We start from the raw sequence: 24,397 nt of genomic DNA on the forward strand, positions 1-24,397 counted from the left end.
CATATACATGTATACACGCATGCACATGTACACACGCATGCTTGTACATGCATGCTTTTTCACTAGTCTCTTTTGGAGCTGTGTTCATGGTGTCACTTTTTTTTCTTTTCTAGTAATGTCTTTGTCAGGTTTTGTTTAGTTGTATCTGCTTTAAGACTTGGTTGGCTCATTGAATGTGCTGAGAAGGGTTTATTTTTATAATCTGGAAGAATATATGTATGTAAGTGCTATTATTTATTCCTTCAGTGCTTGAAAATAAATGTGGACACCAATGAGTCCACATGAATTTTCTTACAGATTTAACTCGTTTTACAGCTAAGATTATTTTTGAATGTTTTTAAGTTTTTCTTAAGTACTGATGAATTATATGCTTCAGGGAGTTGAAATGTTCATTTAAATTAGTTTCTAATTGCATTGAGATAAAATTGTTTACAATCCTCAGAATCTTTATATTGCCATTTGAATTCCAGTTATGGTTGGTTCCCCTTTCATTATTCAATGTGTTCTCTGACCCCCCTCCCTCCCTTCATCTCTCTTCTTTCCTAGGTTGCTACATATTGAAGAAGAACCAACTTCTTACTTGTTTTTTCCCCTTTGTATATATGTTTTATTCTCAACACCTTTTTCTGAGTCTGATTTATTCATCTTGCCTCAAACTTGCTTTGTAACTGAGGATGACCATACACTTCTGATCCTTCCAAAAGTCCAAGAGCAACATAAGGAAGGAAGAACTTACTTTGTCTCATGGTTCAAGGTACATAGTCCATGGAGGCAGAGAAGTCATGAAGCAGGAGCTTAAGGTGGCTGTCACATTGCATCTGCAGTCAGAAGCAGAGTGGTGATTGCTGGTGCTCTGCTCACTTTCTCCTTTTTAGCAAGTCTAAGACCTCAGCCCATAGAATGATACGGCCTATTTTTTTTAAATTTTTTTTAATTGTTTGTTATTATTAGTTACATTTTATTAACTCTGTATCCCAGCTGTATCCCGATCCCTTATTCCCTCCCAATCCCACCCACCCTCCCTCAGCTTCTCCCTGCCCCTTTCCAAGTTCACGGATTGGGGAGGACCTCCTCCCCTTTCGTCTGGCCCTATTTTATCAGGTATCTTCAGGGCTGGCTGCAAAGTCCTCCTCTGTGTCCTAGCAGAACTGTTCCTCCCTTGGGGGGTGGGGAGTCAAAGAGCCTGCCATTGAGTTCCTGTCAGAGATAGTCCCTGTTCCCCTTACTATGGGAAACCAATTGGTTATTGAGCTACCACGAGCTTCGTCCAAGTAAAGGTTCTGGGTTATATCCATACATGGTCCTTGGTTGGAGAAACAGTTTCAGAAAAAAAACCCTGTGCCCAGATATATTTGTTCCTTGTGGGGCTCCTATCCTTTCCCTGTCATACTAACTCTCCTTCTGCCGAAGGTTTGGTTATGAGTCTTAGTATCTGTTTTGAAATGCTGCTTGGTAGGGTCTTTCAGATGCCTTCTGTGGTAGACTCCTGTCATATGTCCAATGCACATCTCATTTGTCTTTCTAAGTGAGGACTGATCATCTTACTTCGTGTCTGCTTTCTTGTTTATCTCCTTTAGGTGTATAGACTTCATTATGTTTATTATATCTTGTAGGTCTATATAAGCGAGTATATATCATGTTTGTCTTTGTCCTTCTGGGATACTTCACTCAGAATGATCTTTTCTACATCCCACCATTTGGATACGGCCTATTTTTAAGATGGCTCTTTGCAACTTAGTTAACCTAGTTTAGAAACTCTCATAGACAAGTCCAGAGGTATTTTTTATGTATTTGTATTTATATATATGTATAATATCTGTGGACATGCACACATGCACACACGCCTCATAAAGCATTGCTACTACTATTGGCTTTTTAAGTTATCTCACTTTGTAGTCCTGGCTGGCCTCAAAGTCAGCTTGTAGTGCAGGATGGTCTTGACTTCCAAGTTCTGTGATTACAGTGTGCATTCTACATCCATCATTCTGTCAATCTTATATTTTCCAATGTTTTTGTAGTTCTTAAATCTCTGCCTTTGTTTTTCTTTTGGTAAATTCATTGTTTTGAAAATGACTTATTTTACCTGCTTTTTAAAAAATGGTTACTTTTGAAAGATAGAAGATTCTAGGTTATAGTGTTTTTCCTTTATTATGACAATGATTCATGTTCTTGCTTTCTCTTTTTGCCTTGTTATTTTTGCTTCTTTGAAGTCAATTTGTCCTTTGTACTGACTTTGAGTTTCTTATTGGATTTTAGTTTTTGTAGTTTGTTTTTAAAAATTCTGCTTGAGGGCTGAAGAGATGGCTTAGTAGTTGAAAGCACTGGCTAGTCTTCCAGAGGACCCAGGTTCAAGTCCCAGCATTCATATGATGGCTAACAACAGTCTGTAACACCAATCCCAGAGGACCTGATATTTTTTGTGGCTTCCACAGGTACCTCATGCACATGGTGTGCACTCACACATACAGGCAAGCCACAGGTACTACATGCATACTCATACATACAGCAAAATACCCACACATAAACAAATACACATCTCAATATAAACTCTGGCTTTAGATTTGTAGAAATTCCTTGAGTTGGTAGCTTGATGCCTTTTATTAGTTTTAAAAGTTTTTCAGACATAGTTTTAATAATACTGGTTTTGTTTGTTTTTCTTTTTCATCATTTACTGTTTTTAAGTCATCAGAAATATGTGAATTTATGTTATTTGACATTTTTGTGTTATTGATTTTTTTTCTTTTTATGTGCTTTCACGGTTGATGATTGTTTTCTGGTTTAGTCAAGTTCATTGGTAAATTACACATATTTAGTGTATTCCTTTTTAAAATTTTCAAACTATCTCTTGCTTTTGTTCTACACTTATTTTCTTACTGTTCACACACATGCTTTCCACGGTTGGAGGTCTGAGCACAATGTTCAGGAACTGATTCTCTCCTTCCACCATGAGAATTCTGGGGTCAAACCCAGGCATAAGGCACAGCAGCAAGCACCTTTATCTACTGACCCATCTCTCTAGCCCATATCTAGTGAATTTGTAAATGCAGATCTATTTCTTAGTCTTTGAGTTAGCATTAGCGTCTCAATTCTCCAATTCTCTGCTGAAATCTTCACTTTTATCTATTTTTCTTTTATTTCATTGAACATATTAGTCATAAATATTTTAAGCAACTTAATAAAAAATTAACCAAATGCCTCTTATCAGCTTGTGTCTTTTCTTTTTCTTTTGATTGGCCCCAGGCAATTAATTGCTTGTGATCTATTTCATCTCAGAAAAGCCCATGTTTTTCATCTCTCTAGAGTTTACCCTCCTTGCCTGCCCTGAGTTTCTTTTTCTTTTCTTTTCTTGTTTTAATCTTATGCATTCTAGGAAAGTTTCAGTTTTGTAGATTATCTATTTTTAAAACTTCTATAATTTTAAATTACATTTATTGGTTTATTGTATGTGTGTGGGTGGACAGTGCATGTGTGGAGTATATTTCCTTGTGCCATGTGGGTCTGGGAGATGAAACTCTAATCATTGGGCTTGGTGGGAAGTGTATTTTCCCACTAAGTCATCTCAGTGGCCCTTTAGTTGCCATTTTTTGTGAGGCTGGTTGTGATGCTGCTTACAGATTCCTCTATCAGATTCCTGCTTACAGAATCCACAAATGGACCATCGCTCTTTGTTCTTCTTGATAATTTACAAATCTGAATTAGATGAGAGTTTGCCTTGACATTTTCTTTCCTTTTTTTTTTTTAATCCTAATGTTTATTGGATATCGTAATCTAGATGGGAAATTTGCAAAGAATCTTCTTTTTGTTTTGTTTTTTAATTTTCTAAACTGAATTAGTATTTTTCCTAGTAATTCTGACCCTGTGTGACTTCGTTATAACCTTAGTGTTACTTTTGTCCTTGGGAATTCAGTTCTGAGACATGACTTTCCTTGAGTCTCAGTTGAGAGTATAGAACACTTGGCAATACCATTTTGTTTACTCGGTCTCTTCAGCATTGCTAGGTTGCTCTGTGTGTGTTTGTGTGTGTGTGTATTAGTTAAAGCCCAATTAGTTTAGGTAAACACAGTCTAAAACCTTTACCTAGTAAACCAACCTAAAGACGGTAGTAGTATGTGGGGGTAGTTTTTCTAAAATTGTTTGGAAAAAAATCTTAAATGGCTAAATGCATAATTCATTTTATTGGGCTTTTCTTGCTCTCCAAGATTGTAGTCTTGGAAATCCTACATTTCTTCAGACATGTGTGTTGATGTGTTTTGCGTAGCATTCATAACTGCTCTTATTGGCGCTTGTTGATGGTGCTAGTTGCATGTATTCTGTTCCATAAATTGGAACTAAAAGTTACCTATTCTTCATCCTGAAGTTTCGTATATGTATATCTGTTCATGAGTGCTCACATGTGTACATACTCATGTGGAGGTCAGAGCCCAGAGTCATATCTTCCTCAGTTGTTCTCCATCCCCTCTCCCCTCTTTTCAGTGAACCTGAAGATCATTGATGCAGCTAGCCTGGCCAGCAAGCTCCCAGGACTCCCGAGTGCCAGGAGTAGAGGCATGTACTACCACAATTTGGTTTTTATTTGGTTACTCGGAATCTGTGCATCAGGTCCTCATGCTTGTGCAGCAAGCACTCTACCACTGCGCATAGCACAGGTGTGTCGGTACTATTTCAGAAATAATGATTCCTGTAACAGGTCATCTTCAAGGTTCACTTTATGTTGGATCGATGTAATCAGGCCTTGTATAATAATTATTACAGTTATTTTCCGGAGTAAGAAGTGTTTGATATATCAAGGTAGACCTCGGGAAGCCAGTGAAGAAATGAAGAATCACTTGCTAGCCACTCAAATTCTTTGGATTAAAAATAGATTTTGTTCTGTGTGTATGTTTTTTTTTTTTCCTTTTGGTTTGTGTTCATTGAAATAGTTTTCATAGAGATGGAAATTCTTACAGAAGTCTCTCATGTTTTTCTCTCTAGGAAGATGAAGTCCTCAATACATTCTGAAGAGGATGATTTTGTTCCAGAGCTACATAGAAATGTTCACCCTCGAGAGCGGCCCGATTGGGAAGAAACACTTAGCGCAATGGTAAATCAGTTGTATATGTATGTATGTAAGTAGTTACATAAGTAAAAATGACTGAAGCAGCATTACTCACAGGAAACACTACAGTATTTTGTGTTGCTTTGTATGTTTATTGAGTAGATATTTTCAGATAGTGTTTTAGATGCTATGGGTAGAGAGGTAGAATACAGTAAGAAATAACAATTGCTGGTTGTATGAGAATGCCACACATGGCCTTTGTGAGAAGGTGAAATATAAACAGACACTGAAGAATGTGAAGGAGCAAGTAGTATGTTTATGTGGGAACACATTAAGCTGTGGAAGAACAAGTTAAATAATGTTTATGTCTTAGGATTAAAAAACACAAATAGTGTGGCTCAAATTAAGTGAGCTGGGGGAAGAAATGAGACCAGTCAGAGCAGATGATGTGCTTTCTTGTGATCCAACGACAAGGGCTATGGCTTTGTATACTGAGTGGGGTTGGAGACCACTGAAGGACTTCTGCCTGAGGAGTGACAGGATCTGGCTTGACATTTGAAAGAAAGTCCAGATTGCTAGTAGGTAGTAAGAAGCAAAAGAGGAAGTCTGGAGACCAATGCGGAAGTGTTCTGTAATCCAGGAGACCAGTGAGGGAGTGCTCCAGTAAGCCAGGAGACCAGTGAGGGGCTGCTCTGGTAAACCAGAAGTGACGGTATGTCCTGAGCAGTATAGTAGCAGATATAGTAAGAACTGGTTAGAGTATAGTTCTAATTTTTATAGATTAAAATGAATGAATTTTACTAATGAGTTTGAGCTAGAGATGTCAAAGATGCCTTCATGCTTTTGAACTGATTAACCTGAAGAATGGAGTTTACTTAGTTGCTGGGAAACCATTTTAGTTCAGAAAGAATTCCAAAATCATCAGTATAGTTTTCCAGAAGATAAGTTTCAGCTACTCATTTAATTTATTTAAAACAATTGTAATTTGGGTCTATTAGTAAAAATAATGAAATTCTTTTTTATGAGCTAAAATACTATTTTTAATTGTAGTTCAAAGTTAGTATTTCCTGTTATTAAAATGTATTATAAACATTCATCTCTCAGTGGTGTTCTATGGGAATTCAGAAATTCAGTTTGTAAAAGGTTTCTTCATTCAGATAGGTGTGCAACTATTGATATCAGGTCACAAACATAATGGTCTTGAAAACTGTGGATTGAAAACCTAGGGCTTTGTGCATGCACTCTACCACCGAACTGTATCTTAAACTCCAAACATGTGATCTTAATTGGTCAACTTTTGTTACTTGGATTCATAGTTATTATAATTTATTTGTATTTGCCTTTTAGTATTTTGTTGTATTGCATATTAATGACTTCTCCATGAAAATTAGTTGGAAGCCCCTCCTTACGCAGTTAAATGACGTTTGTATATGGGAACTCACCTTGCACATGCATTGTAGTCTGAGTGACACTGCCCTGAGCCCGGAGTTTGAGACTGAAAATTAAGTTCATTGCAAACTTGCATGGGAAAGAAAATCTCCAGTCTTAATATTTGATAGCTTGGGAGAAGTAGACACAATAGCTTGTATATATATATGTGGACTAAGAATACTAGCCTTTCAAATGACTTTATAAACTATGCTATGCCTTATAATTTTAAGTTCCATTCCTTTAGAATATCAAAAATAAGTCACAAAAGTAAGTTACCAAAGCATTTTAGTGGTCTGTAATAGAGGTTGAAATATGTCCAATCAAGTCTTTTTCTGCTACACACACATATTTCTGCCCAAATCAGTTTACTATATCTTAGTAAGTTTTACTTTGGGTTGTACTGAATTAATGCTTGTTTAAGTTATTTGTGAGCATTCTGTCCTGTAGATGTCCCAGACATATCCCTACTAGGAGCCAAGACTCTTCTCAAAACTCAGTAGCATCTGAGATATATTGGCTATACTTAACCAAGAGGGACAGAACACAGTTTGCATTTTTTTATACTTAGCCAATTACTGATATTATCTCTTTTTTTAATTTTTTATTTTTTTTTATCAGTTACATTTTATTAACTCTGTATCCCAGCCGTGTCCTGATCCCTCATTCCCTCCCAGTCCCTCCCTCTCTCCCTCATCTCCACCGTGCCCCTTTCCAAGTCCACTGATAGGGGGGACCTCCTTCCCATTCATCTGATCCTGTTTTATCATACTGATATTATCTCAACTCTTGAAACAACTATTTTCCCTCAATGAAATTAAGCCAGTGTGTATTTTCTAGATGAATTTCTTGAGCTGTTACAGTCAATCATAATTTGATTTGACTCCATCAATATTCAGCTTTCCTCTTTTAGCTAACAGATGAGCTACTTAGAAAAGCTTAGGTTACAATCTTGTAATTTTGTGACGAAATTCTAGATGATGTAGCTGTTCTACAGGGTGTTTTGTTTTTGATTTTTCAGAAAGTTGTCTTCCTGTGAGTTAAAAATGTAAGCGTGCATAGCTTAGCATTATTGATTTGTTTTTGGTTTACTATTAATATTTTGCTATCAAATTTGGTTAAAAATAGTTGACACTATTCTGTTCTTTACTGTATGATATTCAAATTCACTTTTTTTTTAATTTTAAAAATTTATTATTACTTCTCTGTGTGTGTGTGTGTGTGTGTGTGTGTGTGTGCTTGTGTACTGTGTGTATGGTACATGTGCCAAAGATGTATGCGGAAGTCAGAATATCACTGTGGAAGTCAGTTTCTTCCTTCTACTTTTGTATGGGTTGCAGGGATCAAATTAAAGTTGTAAGGTTTTCATTGTTGGGCACCAAGTGCCTTTATATGCTGAGCCATTTTGCCAGTTTCCATTATGGAATATTATGTAATTTTTTTCATTCTGTAATTTGATTGCATGGTATGGATTTTGAGTATGAACTTTGTAGATGACAATGCCATATTATAATATGAAAAGGCTGGACAAACCTCCTAGATAAAAGGTTTTCCCAAATCTTCTGGAGATACAATTGTTCTTTGTTAATTCTCCTAGTGTGCTGTATTATTCCTATTCTGTACTACTGATCTCAGTGTGTGACTGTAATCAGTTGTGAGCATATCTGTCCTATGGAGGAAGGGTGGGGATCACATTCATTTTAAAAGCCTTTCACAAAAATGCAGGGTGAATATATCAAGAGATATTTAACTCAACTAAGGAATCCTTTAAGCAGCATCTTAAAGTTCTCTAGAGGAGCACGGCTGCTATGACAAATGTATGATAAAAGAGGGTTTCGTAGAGGGGCTTGCACAGTGCCGTCAAGGTAGTACAATGTGCTGCCCTCCTATTGGAGACGCTTGTCTTATTTTGCCTGGAAGGCTGGGATTTCTAGAGAGCCACTGGTGTTCAGTCCAAACGGAAATTCAGATGTCAGTGAAGAGTGAAGCCACAGCAGCGTGAGGGGTAGATGAACTCCAAAACTGGTTAGTAACCTAATCAAGAAAATCCTCACAGTTTTGCTCAGAGGCTTGCCTTTCAGTTGATTTTAGATCTCAGATTTCAAGTTGGCGTGTTTACTATCATGTTGACTTAAACTGCTTCAGAGATCCAAAACACTTCATTTATAGACCTGTGTCGCTAAAGTTCATGCAAGTGTATGCAAATTGTTCTAGTCCGGTGGACATGATTTGTATCTCTTTTGACTCAAGACTATTGGAATTACTCTCAGTTTTCTGTAAATTGACTTCCATCTTTACCAAGTTTACAATAGTTAAAAAAAAATCAATACTATTACTAATTAAAGTAATTCCTGCAGGCGCCAGCATTTCATTGAAAGGATATTTAGTAATTTGTTTGCCCATTTTTGTGTTTTATAATTCTTCCTTATAACTTCCAATAAATCTACATTGAATTTGTGAATAGAAAGACAATATTAGTATTTTTTGTAGTGTTCCATTCACTTTGTTTTAAAGTACATTCAATAAGCACAGAAATTACTGAATTCTGTCTTTAGATTTAATTTATCTGAGCACATGTGGAAAATATTTTTATATCACTTATATCAGTTTCTCATTATAATCTTGTTTTGTATCCTTAATTTTCTCATGTATAAGTTTCTTGAGGTCAGGTGCCATATAACTCTTCCATTAAAAACATCACAGTCAAAAAAAATCACATTCAATAAATACTAAATTTCTGAATTATAAAAGTTTACAGGGATCCTTGAGGGGGTGAAGTTTAGTTGGTAACATGCTTGCCTAGCATGTATCAAGCCTGGAGCTTGATACCTAGGACCACATAAATCTAGGTGTGGAGACTCCCACTGTAATCCCAGGATTACCAAAATAGAGGCAAGAGGATTAGACGTTCAAGGTCTTCAGCTATGAGCAAGTTAGAGGCCAGCCTGAGTTACAAAAGATCCCATGCCAAGAAAACAGAATGGGGGCTGGAGAGATGGCTTAGTGGTTAAGAGCACTTACTATTTATTCTTCTAGAGGACATTTAGTTTCCAGCACCCACAGAGTGGTTCAGAATCATCTGTAACTCCAGTTCCAGGAGATCTTACACCCTCTTTGGATCTCAAAGGGCACCAGACATGTACACTGTGCGTAGGCATACATGCTGGCAAAACATTCATACACTTAAAGATAAATAAATCTAAAAGTTTAAAACAAAAGAAATACAAAATACAGGGATGAAATATGAGCAAGTATTTACTAACATTTCTCTAGAGATTTATGTTAATTTTAAATTCTGAATGAATATGAACCTTGCACTGCTTTTTCTCAGTAACTAATCAAATGAAATACCACTTTGAGAAAAAAAAATATTTAGATAAACCTTTTAAAAAGATAAGCCTTTTAAAAACTTTCTCTAAAACATTTCCACTTAATTAGTTTTTGAGGTAATGTAGAAATTAATGGGTTTAAATGTTGATTTGCATGGTACAGAGAGAAAGTTAGCTTTTTATCAACATTTAAATAGATCTAGAAATTTATGAACTGTTACATTTAAAGGATTTTATATAATGATATTTTAAAAAAACAAAACTATATTAAAACTCTAAATTAGTGGCCTGCTTCTGATGTGATTAGCTTCACAGATTGCTAACAAAAATCATTATTTTGAAAAATCCAGTCCCGAGGGCTGTGGAGATGGTTCTCCTGGTAATGTACTTGCCACATCATCTTGAGGACCTGAGGTGGATCCATGCACCCATGTAAAAATCTAGGTGCAGTCATGCTTGCTTGTAACCCGAGTTGCTGAAGCCTGTGTTGCTGGGTCCTGGGCATTTGACTGGGAGCACAGGAAAGGAGGCACTTAAGATACAGGGAACTTGAGTATGGGATCTAGGGAGCTGTGTGCTCCCACGGAGATGCACCTTTAGCCCTTATAATCACTTTGTATCACAGCATGGTAACCTGGGAGGAGCTGTGTTAGTTATTCTTGGTAAGGGGCTTTCTGCCTGGGAGCAGTCTCAGGAGGGTATAGACCGTCAGTCATCCTGGAAGAGGAAGCTGCAGTAGGAGCTTTTTGTACTGTTTTTAGCTGAAGGTCAACCTTTCCTGCACTTTCATACTCTGACCAGTGGAAGTCCTCTCCATCCCTAGAATCTGAGGCATAGGTGTCCTTGACCTGGCCCCACTCATGTCAACAATTTAATCAGGACTTCTCTGTTCTGCACACCCAGCTCTTAGGAGGCATTAAAAGACTGCTTTGATGGCACACCGGTCTAGCCAAATAGCTGAGCTCTGGGTTCAGTGAGCTCTGGGTTTAGTGAGACATCTTGTTTCAAAGAAGATAAGGTAGAGAACAACTGAGGCAGACAACTGATATTATCATCTGGCTTCTATACATGTGTACAAGTGCCAGTGCACACACGTGCGCATGCACACACACATACATGTAACCCTTCTAACAAATCAAAAATCTAATCTAGACATAGTGCCTGTAGTCTCAGCAAGCTGGGAGACTGACTTGGGTAGTTTGCTTGAGCCTAGGATATTGGGGCCAGCATTGGGAACATAGTAAAACCCACTTCTTAAAATAAGATAAAACAAAAATCAGTGAACTAAACAAAAAATAAATCTAATGAAGAAATAGAACTTTTCTAAATTACTACAAATAATTAACATTGAGATTATTTAGTATTGCATATTAGGGTTTTTTAAACACATAAAACAGCTGAAGTATGTAGTGTGTATCTGTCTGTGTCTGTGTCTCTATGTGTGTATTTATGTGGAAGTGTGTGCAGTGGGGGTTTTTCTGTGCCAATTTTGGACTAAAACCACCCTGAGCTTCACACTGATGTTCCTGCATTCATTCTCTTACTCATTTTTTGTTCAGTATTAGAAATACTCAAATAGTGTGTAACTATTAGTATTTTAAAAACATAATGATTCAGTGCACTTGGGAATTGAATTGCTGCTGTGATTTAATAGTGCAGCTTGGAGCATGCCAAGCAGCAGTGTGAATTTTGATGAGCATGCTGTTTTAATGCTTTTTGTTAGGAACATTTTTTTTTCACTTAAGTTTACTTTTCAGTCATTAAAATTAGTATGTTGTCAGCACTTGGCTAAAAGCAGGTCAGTTCATGTTGGAGCAAATAAAATTATTGACAGCTATATCCCTGAAAACAAGACAGAATTTAATTTTCTGGAATTTCACGGTTTTTAAAACTAAGAAAAACAGTCAGTGTGTTATATTGTCAATTCTGCATGAGTGAGCTCCTACCCCTCCATCACTTAAAGACACATAGCTCACATGCCTGCAAGCTTACATTCAGCTTCAGCCATGCTCCCTTTCCACTATAAATGTTGGCATCTGTGGCACCATGCTTTTTGTTATGTTTGTTTCTTCCTCATTCTTCACTGCCATTACAGCACATCTGGCCTCCATGTCCTTGCCCTTACCCCAAAAAGCATTTGAGCATCATGAACTACACATGTCTTCTTTGGGACTCCTTGCAAGAGCCTTCCCTTTTCCAGCTTTATTGTTTATGTTAAACCACAACTTTATTTTATCATCAATTTTCAAAACTTTGTACTGTTATGAGTGAGATGACTTAAAGTCCTTTCGTACTTAATCGTATTGTCCATTCACTGACTCTGAGACAATTCTCAGGCATGCTCACACCTTGGACTAAAACCATCTACACCTCTAATACAAAAAGGGGGAACTGTAGAGAGCTGCGGAATGCTATGCCTTAAAGATGGAGCTGGTTTCCGCCTTCCACCTTCCTGATGGTGAGTGCTCTCTGTCAGGAACAATTCCACATTTGGCTAAGGCTGAGGATCTGGCTTGCTTCCATGTATGTGGACCTATCTGCATTGCATATGTGGCACGCCTGGGTTGGCTACCCAGAGGCTATTTAAGCTGTGGGCTGGCTTTCCCCAGGGTCCGAGGATTGTTCAAGGTTCCTGAATAAACTGCATTGAAAAAAAAAAAAAACATCTACACCATCATACTTGGGCTCCTTCATCATTTTGGTGCCACCACAGTAGAATTTTAATATTATTTTATGTTGAGTATTAGAAATACCAAAAATGAGTGATAGATTACATGTATATATTGCCTCTGTGTGCCCGTACCTGTTTGTGTTCCTTCGCCCCCAAAGGGCTTTTTCCCCATAGAATTGCAAGGCTCGCTTCACCATTTTTAGTTAAGTCTCTATTTGCATGTAACCATCTTAGCACCATGCACTCCTCTCTGTTTCCTAGTCTGTTCTAATTTTCTCTGTATTACCTACAAGTACAGAAATTTTATGTGATCATTTTTTTCACCATTGTAGTGTGAGCTATGTGAGTAGCTCCTTCAATTATGGTTAGTTACTGCTTTGTCTTCTATGCCAGGCATAGTAAGTTTTCAGTAAAAAATACCTGTAAAGGTAGTAGTATACTGTTCTTAGATTTTCCTAGAGCCTTTTATAAAATGCACGATAAACTTATATGTATTATTGGGACCAAGTATATCTGAAGAAGCAGAATTATTTTAAACAACTATTAGGCAAATGGGGTGATGTAAAAAGAGATGGAGAAGATGACTCTCAGTTATAAAAGAGCTTAAATTTGCTAATATGTAAAAGTGCCAATTTAGGTTGATTAAATAGCTGTTGCTTAGCAGAGGAGTTTGATAATTATCCTAATGGTACTTGCTAATAATTTTTTAAAGTTGTTTTAAATTTTGCCTTTGCATAATTCCCCCTGCTGTTAATTGGTTCTCTGAGATGTTTCTAGTTGAAGTGAAAGTTAAGGCAACTCCCTTAACCAGCTTTATCATCACTTTCAGCTGTCATGGCTCCTTTGCTCTGCTGTTCTCATTCTTTTATTGTTAGTCAGAAATAGCTAATTGAACTGAAGTTGCAGTCTATTTTACTTAAGGCTATTTGTATAGCTTGAAAATTGTTCAGGGCCTTAAATCTGCCTGCAGCCTTCTTTGATTTCTGTTGATGATTCTTGTTAATTTATTAGCTGGTGTATTGCTGAATCCAATCTGTGCAGTCCAGACATTAGAAAACACACCTGTTAATCATTATTTATCTGACAGAGCTCTAGATTTTTCCTTCCTTTTTTCCTCCCTCCCTCCCCGGAACTCACTCTGTTTACCACACCTGTTGAGATTTTCATGTTAATGAATTCAGTAGATAAGCTAGTGGTTATCAGATGTGAGTCACTCAGTAATGCTAAAAGGAATTTTAGGAGGGAACTCTAGGCAACATTCACTTAGTGTGTATATCTTTTAAGTACATGTGGCTGTTTTTTGGAGACTTTCACATGAACTCATGATATTTAGACTTAGAAAAATCTGTTTCTTTTGTCCAAACTATATGGGGATAATTTTCCTGGAGAATCTAAAATTGTGAAGGATCTTGAATAGGTGAAGAAAATTATTACTGTTGTGTTGTCTGTTTTTGTTAAATATGTATATTTTGTATACAAGTTCTTCTGAAAACATTCAAAATGTATTAAATTATTCTTTTTGTGGTAACATCCATTAAGGATGCATAATTTTTAATGGTGTCACCATAATATACTCTAGGTTTAATATGTTTATTTTTTAAGGTATTGGAATAATTATTAGATTTTTCCTTATTATCTCCTTTGTCAGAAATGGGACAATATTTGACTAAAGATATCCTCAAAGGCATCTATAAACAGGTCATTTCATAGGTATTTTACATATGTTGCTATTGTCTTTTTTTTTTTTTAAGATTTATTTATTTTACTTGAGCGCTCTATCTGCATGTACACCTGCATGCCAGAAGAGGGCATCAGATCCTAGTATAGATGGTTGTAAATCACTATGTGGTTGCTGGGAATTGAACGCAGGAACTCTGGAAGCGCAGACAATGCTCTTTTGTCCACTGGGCCATCTCTCCATCCCTTCTCCTTGTCTTTTCTTGATAGCATAAATTTTATTTTAAAGCCGCATTTATCTAGTTGAGTCTCTAGGTATAGATAGAACTTTGTGGGTTTAAAAATTTTTTTTAAATCTTTTTGGGACAGTGAATTAGTTACTTTGTTGCTGTGAGAAAACAGCATTACCAAAAGCATCCTACAGAGGAAAGGTTTTCTCTGTGGTTCCAGAGAGGGAGTCTATAATGACAAGGTATGGCAGCAGGCAGTTAGGACAGGAAGCTAGCTCAATGAGCACATTTAATCACATAAGAAGCTGAGAGTGTGAACTGGAAGTGGGACAAGACTATAAGCCTCAAACCTTGCCCCAGTGACCTATTTCCTTGAGCAGTGCCACACCCCCTAAAGGTTATATAATCCCCCTAAATAGTCTTGCCAATTTGGGACCATATGTCAAATGCCTGAGTGTATGGGGTTATCACTCATTCAAACCACTATAGATTGGTTCTTGCTGTATAGCCCAGTTTGCCCTCCATCTCATGATCCTTCCTTCTAATTCAGCTTCCTGAATACTGGGAACACAGTAGACATGTGCCCCTAGGGTTACTGTTGTTCTGATAAAACACCATGACCAAAAGCAACTTGGGGAGAAGGTTTATTTCACTCACAGTTCTATGTAACAGTTTGTTATCAAAGGAAGTCAGGACAGGACCTCAAGCAGGGCAGGAACCTGGAGGCAAGATCTGATGCAGAGGCCATTAAGCAGAGGGAGCTGCTTACTGGCTTGTTCCACATGGCTTTTACAGCCTGCTTCCTTATAGAACACCGGACCCCTGGCCCAGAGATGGGACCCCCATGATGGACTGGGCCCTCCCTCATCAATGACATTAGGAAAATACTCTACAGTTTTGCCTACAGCCCAGTTTTATGGGGAGGTAGTTTCTCTATTAGGATTACCTCCTCTCATATGAGTGTAGCTTGTTCAAGCTGACACAGAGTTAGCCAGCACAGCCCTTGGGGTGGTTAGATAGGTATAGTTTTGTCACACTGAGACACATCTTAGAATTTTGTTTACTATTTTTCAACAGTTAAAGATATAAAAGATTTTTCATTTTATCTATAATTTAGTCAGGAATGTATTTTTGATCATTATCAAGAAATAACATTTATGATATTAGTGCAAAGGTGGCTGTACCCTCCTAGTGCTAAATACAGGAAACAAAGCTTAACAAACTGAATCTTGGGAGAGGAAGAGTGGAAAATGGCAACATGTGACCTGATTTGCTAACTTACTTTCAGACAGTTTTATCACAAGCTTAGGGGTTGAAAATAGTTGGCATCATTTCTTGTTCTGGAAGTTGGGCAGGTGGAATGTTTTCTGCTTTGGGTCTCATAACACAGAAAGCAGCACCAACCGGGCTGAGCTCTAATCCGGAGATGCCATGGAGCAGTCGGCTTCCTGCCTCATTCTGGCGGTGGGCAGAAGGTAGTTCCTTGTGGTCCTAGGCCCGAGGTCTGTGTTTCCTCCCTGACTGTCAGAGAGGAACCTACCTATCTGCTTTTGTAAGTGACCTGAGTTACTCTCCTGTAACCCATTTAGCCTTCAAAGCCAGCAGCAGTCTTCTTTGACTTTGTTTTCTGTTCCTAGCTTGACAAAAATTCTACTCAAGGATTGCTGTCCCAGATATAGCTGGTGTTTTAAGACTGACTTATCTGAGCCTTTAATTTCATCTGCAGACACTTCACTGAAGTGCCCAGATAGATGAAGTAATGGAGAAATAGGTAGAGGCCTTGGTTTAGATTTTTACCTATAGCAATGTTTACCATATTTTCTTTGGCTTTTATATATCATAATGTATTTACCATATTTGATAATATTAGTTGCTAAAAATAGATAGTGCTTTAAAATTTGTTTGTTTGTTTGCTTGTTTATTTATTTATTTATTTATTTGAGACAAGGTTTCTCTTCTTAGCATAATCCTGTCTGTCCTGGACTCACTTTGTAGACCAGGCTGGTCTCGAACTTAAAGAGATAGATCCACCAGCTTCAGCCTCTGCTCTCCAGAGTGCTGGGATTAAAGTCCGTTGCCACCATGCCCATCATTTTGTTGTTTGTTTTGGTTTTGTTTTTTCAAGACAGGACTTCTCTGTGTAGCCTTAGCTTGATTTGTACACTAGGCTGAGCTTGAACTCACAGAGATCTACCTTCCTCAGCCTCTCAGAGTGCTGGGACTACAGGCATGCACCACCATGCCCAGCCGATAGTGCAAAATTTTAAATCCATCAATATTCATGAAACCAGTTGATTTGGGTTAATTTATGTATTTAGTATGTTGCTGTTGTTAACACAAAAACAGTACAATGGGGCCAGAAAGATGGCTCAGCAGTTAAGAGCACTTGCTGCTTTTACACAGGACCTGAGTTAGCCTCCCAGCACCATATGGTGGCTCACAATTGTCTGTAATTCCAGTCTAAGGGGATCCAAGGCCTCTGGCCTTCTAGGGTACCATACTTACTTGCACATACCTCCACATAAACACTCACATATTTAAACATAATTAAAGATAATAAAAAAGAAATTTAAAACTAGTACTAAACATTTAATGATTATATAATATCCCATAAAATAGAATATAATTTTTTTCATTAATTGGGTCCTAAATTTATTTTATATTTTTTACCTTAGTGAATAACTTTATGATAAGTTTTTCTTTTTGTTCGTAACACAGAGAATTGCCAACTAAAGGTTGTGGAGAGTCCCAAATTACTTGCCACAATATTTAGTTAAAATATTGTGACTAAAACTGAGTAAATTGCTTCTTTCTTGGCCTCAGTTTCTTTGTTGTAGTGGGGTGGCTGGGTCATAAATCTTTCAGTCTGTGATAAGTTAAACACCTTTCATGTTCTAAATTTTTCTCCTTTGTCTTTGTTCAAAAGTTTGGAGGAACCAAGGGGATTCGATATGATCACAAAACACTGCATTCATGTATACAATTTTGAAACAATAAAAATTTTAAAGTATGTAATATTTGTTAGTGTTCGTTAGTGTTCTGATACACGCCAGCAGAGAGGTCATCGAAAGTTGAAGAAGACTCCTGATGCAGCCAGGTGGAGGTTGTGCTGGAGCAGTGGCGGTAGAAGCAGCTGGCATGTTTCGTTTCGGAATGTGGCACATACATTACTGCTGAATGGCGTCACAGTTAACCGGGCAACATTGCCAGCCACTATCCTTGCATATGTAGTCACCAAAATTGGTTACTTGAAGGAGTCTTCTGTCATCTGCACCAGTGGGAGGATGGTTAGAGTAATTTTAGGGGGTGAGGGAGCAGTTGAAGTAGACAGGTCAAAACATTGTCTTCAATTTTGGTAGGTTTTTCAAATCAAATTATGTTTTACTAGGATGGATCAGCTGTTCCTTATTGTGTAATTGGCTCAGACTGTAGAGCACCAAGTGCTTGCCTTGTTGTAGAAGTGTGTTTATAAAGACTATACTGGCTTGTTTAGAGGGAGGAAATCCCTTTGGTAGATTTTTGACCTCAGTTCTGGTTTCATGAATTCTTGTCAAGCAGAGCATGCCTCTACCCTCATCCTTACACAATAGAACCTTTAACATTTTGGACTTTAAGTTTGATTCTCAGTGAACTTGGCACTCATTTCAGTTTGTCTTTGCAGCTCATTGAAATTGTTCGCCTTTAGGATTTAGTGTCACTGTTCCTTTCAGTTGTCTTCTGTCTATACATTTGATGAACATGGCATATGATTTTATGTATATATATATATATGTCATAAAAGGGTTCAGAAAGGAATGAAAGCCCCATGACAACTACCTCCTTCTTATTATACATTCTTATGTAGTAACTGACACTTTATGTTCAGTATTTAATCAGTTCTCAGTTCAGCTTTGTTTTCATTTCAAAATCTCATCAATAGGTACTTCACAGAACATTCAGTTATATGCCTTGCCGTGATGGAGATTCTTTGTGCCTTTTGCATCTGCCAGTCCTGTAATCAGAGCTGTGTGGAAACATACACACATTCTCACTTACCCAGCAGAAATGACTACAAATTTCTACTCAGATTTCTCAGTTTTATATTACTATATCTTCCATTGAAGACCTTAGGTTTTTAGTGACATTAGTAGTTGCTTGTTTGCTTTAATCTTCCGTTTTTATTTTATTTCAAAATTTAATTTTATTTATTGTTACCATGTCCGTGCTTGTGTGTGATGTGTTTGTGAGGACAGCATGTGTGTGCCATGACATGCATATGTAGGTCAGAGGACAACTTTCAGGAGTTGGTTTTCTCCTTCCAACATGGGTTTTGGTGTGTGTCAGGACTTTGACTGGCTGAGCCATCTCACTGGTCCATCTTCTACCTTTAATAATTTCAAAATGAGAACGGGAGTCTTAGAGAAAACAATTTGTTTTACTGCTAGGAAATATCCTTGTAGGGATATATTGTTTTGCTTTATTGCTACTTGAAGTAATCCCTCTCTGTGCTTATCCACTAACATATAATTGGATCACTTGTTTTATTTCATTCTCTATTTTTAGAGAGTGCTGCTTTTTCTCCTTTTAATTTATTTTTACTGTTATTTAATTCATTTATTTGGCCTCAAAATCTCAAAATAGGAACAATCTGTCTTTTATTCTTTTTTTCTGTCTTCCCCATTGGTAAATATTTAGTTTTTGCCTACTCTTACTTTTTTTTTGTTTTAAGCAAAACACACATGCATGTTCATATTCACTGCTTTTAAGGTAGCATGGTGAGAACTACTTCACAGCAGTAGATCAGAATCTTCCTGATTGCTTTATAGTTATGATTGCTCCCTTGCACGGATGTATCATCACTGTATTCATCTGCTCCCCTGCTAATAGAAATCTACATTGTCTCTCATCCTTAGTTACTTGAAATAGTCTTGGAAGAGCCTTTTATATACATGACAATTTGTTCCTTTGCCAATGTAAGATGAAAATGGCAAAAAGAAAATCAGACCTATCTTGGTAAGATCTGAAAGGACAGAGATGAGTGTCTTCAGTTTATAAGCCTCAGCCCTAATTGTTGCCACATACCTTTCATGAAAACGTGTTGATTTTTATCACATAAATTGTGTATATTTTGTCTGTCCTCTATTCATTTTAATTAAGACTGAACGATATTGCAGAGATTTTAAAAATACTGTATCCTCTTGTATTTCTGGAGCATAGTCAATCTAGTTTATTAATAAAATGAGTTTATTTTGTTATTTTACAACTGGCCTGTAATTTTCTACTGTACTGTAGTCTGCCTTTTTACCATTTAATTTTTATTTATTTTTAATGGAAACCTACTTTACATATGGAGAAGTGACAAGTGTGTGCGTGTGTGTGTTTGTGTTGTGTGCGCCTCTCAGTCAACTTTGTATTTACTTCTTGTATATGTGAAGTCCTGTGACATGGATGTGCTTTTGTATTTGTACTCCTTTGCATAGTTGATAGACTCCCACATGATCCTTTCTGTTTCTATGATGGTTATTTCCATCTAGGACTACTTCATTTTCTTACTGGTTGTTAGATCTTATCTTTAGTGATGTCCGCATTGAAGTCTCGTCTTATTTTTTTATATTTTTTTTAAGCTGGCCTTTTAAAGTTCTTCCTAAATCATGGATACTAGTTGTTAGGTTTTAAGATCCTCCCAACCTCCACCGCCATCCACCACCGAATGACAATGCTAGTGACATTGTCCTAAACAGAAGGACTTTGGCCAAGTAAACAGAAGGATTGTTATTGAGTAAACAGAAGTTTTCCTGGGTTTCGGCACAAAATGTAAGCAAGAATGCAGTGAAACCACCTGACTAGACCATTCCATGGGTTGAAAGAAAGACTTCCTGGGTGTTAAGTTTGCGATGGCTGTCTGTCAGGAGTCAAAGAGAAGAGGAAATTGGCAGAAAAGCAGGAAGACTATATATGACAGTCAACATGGCAGGGTCTTTGAGCTAATACAGGCTATTTAGCTTGACCAGAACTAGACACTCTTTCCTGGGATAGTTCACCATTGAGTGAATTAAGGAAGGTTCCTAGTAAACAGTTTTTTTTTTTAAGTAAAATTTAGGCCTCCAGTGATACACTTCCTCCATCAAGGTCACACCTCCTAATCCTCCTAATCCTATCAAAGAGTTCTATTCCTGTTGACTAAGCATTAAAATGTATGAGCCTATGTAGGACATTCTTACTCAGACCGCTACACTGGCTATCAGCTGTATTCCTAAGCAACACAGTAAAATCTATTTCTCAGTCATCATTTGGACCCACTCAACCATTTTATAAATCTTTTGTGTTATTAAACCCAGTATTTCCCCTCATTTAAAAAGTTACTCTATAATCCTAGGTATAATTTTATCAGTCCTAATCATTCAGCAGTTATTCCCACACTAAAATGTCTTTAAATACCAAAACAAAAACATATAAAAAATGAAAATGGGTAAATCATCTGCTAGACAAGTTGACAAACTTCTTACAAGGCCATTTGGTGCATGTTTTAGGCTCGTGAGTCACTGTGTTTAGGCAGCTACCAAACTCTGAGCAGACATGGCCACAACTGAGTAAAGGTTACTGCAAAAGCAGATGACCTGTAAGTTGGATTCTGCAACATCTGACCTACAGCCTGGTGCCAGTGAAACCCTTCCTCATCCAGCTTTTATCTGAAGTTGCCCAAATGGTTGCCTCATCTTTCTAGAAGGTTTAGGGTGCTTTTTTTTTTTGTTGTTGTTAGCGTAGAGGCACTGGCTTTGTAGTCTGTGTTTTTGTTTCACTGAATATATTCATTGATTCCATAGTTTTTATCTTCTGTCCATAATGGAGAGAAAAAAGTAGCAAAGAAAGATACTTCACAATGACTGGAAACATCAAAAGGTGGATTCAAGAGATAACAGTACTATATTCAGCAAAGGTGGGAAAGTGATAGAAAGCACATTTTTCACTAATGCCAAGACCTGAGGTAAAAATAGTATAGCACCACAGCTGATGAGCAAACAGTGTATTTCCTTGCACACATACACAGTCTCAGACACATACAGTCCATCTTACACGCACTCTCACACATACACTCTCTCAGGCATATGCTGTCTCACACATATACACTCTCACACATACACAACTCTCTCATACATATTCTCTCTCACATATACAGTCTTTCAGAAACATACACTTTCTCACACCCATTTTCTCACACACATATACTCTCACACGTATACTATCTCACACGCAATTTAAAAAAAAATACAGAAAGAGTGTAGTACATATTGTTTCTTGTTTTGAAGACCTTGAAAAGAATAAAGGAACATCTAAGAAAATTGGTCTTGAAATGGTAGGTCTTAAAAATAGTTAACATTGCTAAGGAAAAAAATTAAAAAAAAAAAAGTTCTGTTTATGGTAATATACCGAGAATCAATTCTTAGAAGTCCACATAGTTTTCTCGCATAGTTGAAACATCTTTCACATTAGTCAACCTATGTATCAACTAGTTTTTTCATAAGAAAAAAATTTAGCAAGGACAGAGGATTGTGAGCTTAGGTCCAGCCAGGGCTGCCTAGATTCTGCCTCATTCTAAAAGGCTGTGAAAGGCTGTAATTTTCTTCTCAGCACACCCTGAGTACTATTTGACACCGCTGAACCAGGTGGCATGTTCTCTTTTTCTGTTCTCAGTAGTAACTTATCTTAAGCATTAATGTTCTGATCTATGCTATAAGCGTAATTTTGCTTATAGATGCTTGGGCTTAAATTTTATTTCTGTTACGAGCTTCTAGATTTTAGATGTTTATAATTAGACAGTTGAATGTTTTACTAAGTTTCAGAATCCTCTCGGGAAAGTGGTGGCCTGAGGAGTTTGCTGGTAGTACCACATTCCACCTTCAAACGTTGAAGTGAGAAATGCCTGTTGTTGAGAAATGCCTTGCTGATAGTACCCTTTTTACCTTTTGTTGGTAATTGTAATTTAACCTGGATTATTTCATTTTAATAACTCCTAGGAGAGATTTTAGTTTTTACTGAGAATTTTAATAGCTGATTATAAAATTTTATGACAAGAACATGAAAATTCTTATTTTTACAGTAAGTTTTTCCTTATATGGTAAATTTGGGTATTTAAATTTAATATTTTTATTAGCTTATTCTGAATAGCTAAAAGTCAATTAAGTTTACAATTTAAAGGAGAATATATATATATTTTTAAAGGAGAATATTTTAAACCAAAACATATATTAAATCAAAACCGATAAGTATAGGTTGAGAAGAACTAATAAAAATTTATCTGTAACCTGTTTTTATAAAAGAAGCCTCAACACTAACAGAATCACCATAGCTTTCCTTTGTCTTTATTTTCTAAGGCAAGAGGAGCAGATGTCCCGGAGATCCCTGGAGATCTTACTCTTAAGGCGTGTGGCAGCACAGCGAGTATGAAGGTTAAGCATGTGAAGAAGTAAGTGCAGCCAGGAGTGGCTCCAAGCAAATTTCTACAAATGGATGTCAGTTCTTCATTTCTTGGAAATATTTTATTTAGGTCAGATCTCTCTATGCATATAACAACTTAAACTGTTAAGCTTTACATTGTAATTCAGCAGTGATCTGAAAAGGTCTATATGCACCCACTTTCCTAAAAACACTCTTAATTTTTTAGCCTGATACATTGTTGTTTACTAAGTTGTGTTTGTCTAACAGGAACATTGAGAGTTTGCCTCTTTACCTCTAATGCATAATCTTAGTTATTAAGAAAATATCAGCTTTATTGGTTGAATTATGGAATCCTAGGTTTGCCTTTAAGAAGTCTGAAAGAGATACCTAGACTTGATTGTTACATGGAATACCTGAAATTTTTTTCCCATGTGATTTTAATAGGAAACTCAGTGACTCCCTTGGTAAAGGAGGGCTAGACAGGGAAATAAACTTCAAGTGTAAGTCTAGGAAAGATGAGGATAAAAATGTTCCTTCTGTACCCAGGTCCACCACTCCCGCACTGATGGGCTGTGACAACATTCACAGGTAAAATCGGTGTGCTGTGTGTTGTGAATTCAGCTTCTCTATAGAAGCTGACAATTCACAGTTACTTTGCCGAAGTATGGCTTTCTTATGAGCATTGACCTGAGGCAAGAATAAGAGGCTCAATGTTTTACTTTGGGTGCGTATCTATACAATCAGTGCAGTATCCGTCTGCTTCCATGTGTTTCTGAGAAGGTCTGTGTGAACGTTCATGCTCATGTGCATGTGCTTATTAAGTATTTTTGCTGCATGAGCTCTGAAATTTATGGTCTTTGACTAATTTTTACTAGTCAAGTATCTTGTATCATGTTTACTTTCATGTATTTTAGGTTACCCTTCACAAAGGGACACTTCCCAAAGATGGCTGAATGTGCACATTTTCATTATGAGAACGTGGAATTTGGCAGCATACAGGTATATTTGAAATCTTTCTTACATTTTGAATTGAGATAAATGGTAGTTCATATTTTTATATTTATGTTGTTTTGGTATTGATTGATGTAAAAATCTTTTTCTGTGGATAAGTGCTTGATGCCAAGTTGACGAGTACTTTTAATCAGCTTACTAATGTGTATGGATTAAAGAATTCTTTGCCTCCTCGTTATGTGTCATGTCCATACGTCTGAGGGTTTATAAAGGAGATTTGTTTTCTGGAATCTGTGGTCTTGCTAACACTGCCTTGATTGAACAATCATCGAGAGTTTTGAGATCTGGAAGATTGTAGTGCTCCTACTTGGTTCTCAAGTGTTTCTGTTATCACTGGCCTCCACATTTTCACTTGGCATCAGATGAAAAACTTTTCTCCTGTTTTATGTCATCAGCAGCTAAATGTGATAAATGAAATCTTTATAGGGGCAGGTTGTGTTTATTAAAAAAACAACAAAACAAAAAACAACAACTGTTTTCCAGGGGGCAACAAAAGCTATTCTTCATTTTGTTTTTCATAATAGTCAATAGAAAAAAAAGATCTTGATTTCTACACACTACATAGAGAAGTTCTCACCTGCTAGCTCCACCTTGTCCAGAA

General features: G+C 36.9%; 1 protein-coding gene across 6 annotated transcripts in view; it reads left to right on the forward strand.

Moving 5' to 3' along the window:
• Positions 1-24,397, forward strand: part of Arhgap32 (Rho GTPase activating protein 32) — a 247,903-nt gene that overhangs the window by 98,958 nt on the left and 124,548 nt on the right. For 4 of the 6 annotated variants that reach the window (XM_060371387.1, XM_021647027.2, XM_060371383.1 and 1 more), the window contains exons 2-5: positions 4,972-5,080; positions 22,722-22,813; positions 23,332-23,373; positions 23,700-23,784. In XM_060371387.1, the coding sequence (XP_060227370.1) occupies positions 4,976-5,080; positions 22,722-22,813; positions 23,332-23,373; positions 23,700-23,784 (324 nt within the window). In that variant the 5' untranslated portion in view covers positions 4,972-4,975. The remainder of the gene's footprint in view (positions 1-4,971; positions 5,081-22,721; positions 22,814-23,331; positions 23,374-23,699; positions 23,785-24,397) is intronic. The other 2 variants (XM_021647026.2, XM_021647025.2) reach the window with 1 other exon arrangement.

This window comes from Meriones unguiculatus, chromosome 1, assembly GCF_030254825.1.
Source record: "Meriones unguiculatus strain TT.TT164.6M chromosome 1, Bangor_MerUng_6.1, whole genome shotgun sequence".
Taxonomy (NCBI): domain Eukaryota; kingdom Metazoa; phylum Chordata; class Mammalia; order Rodentia; family Muridae; genus Meriones; species Meriones unguiculatus.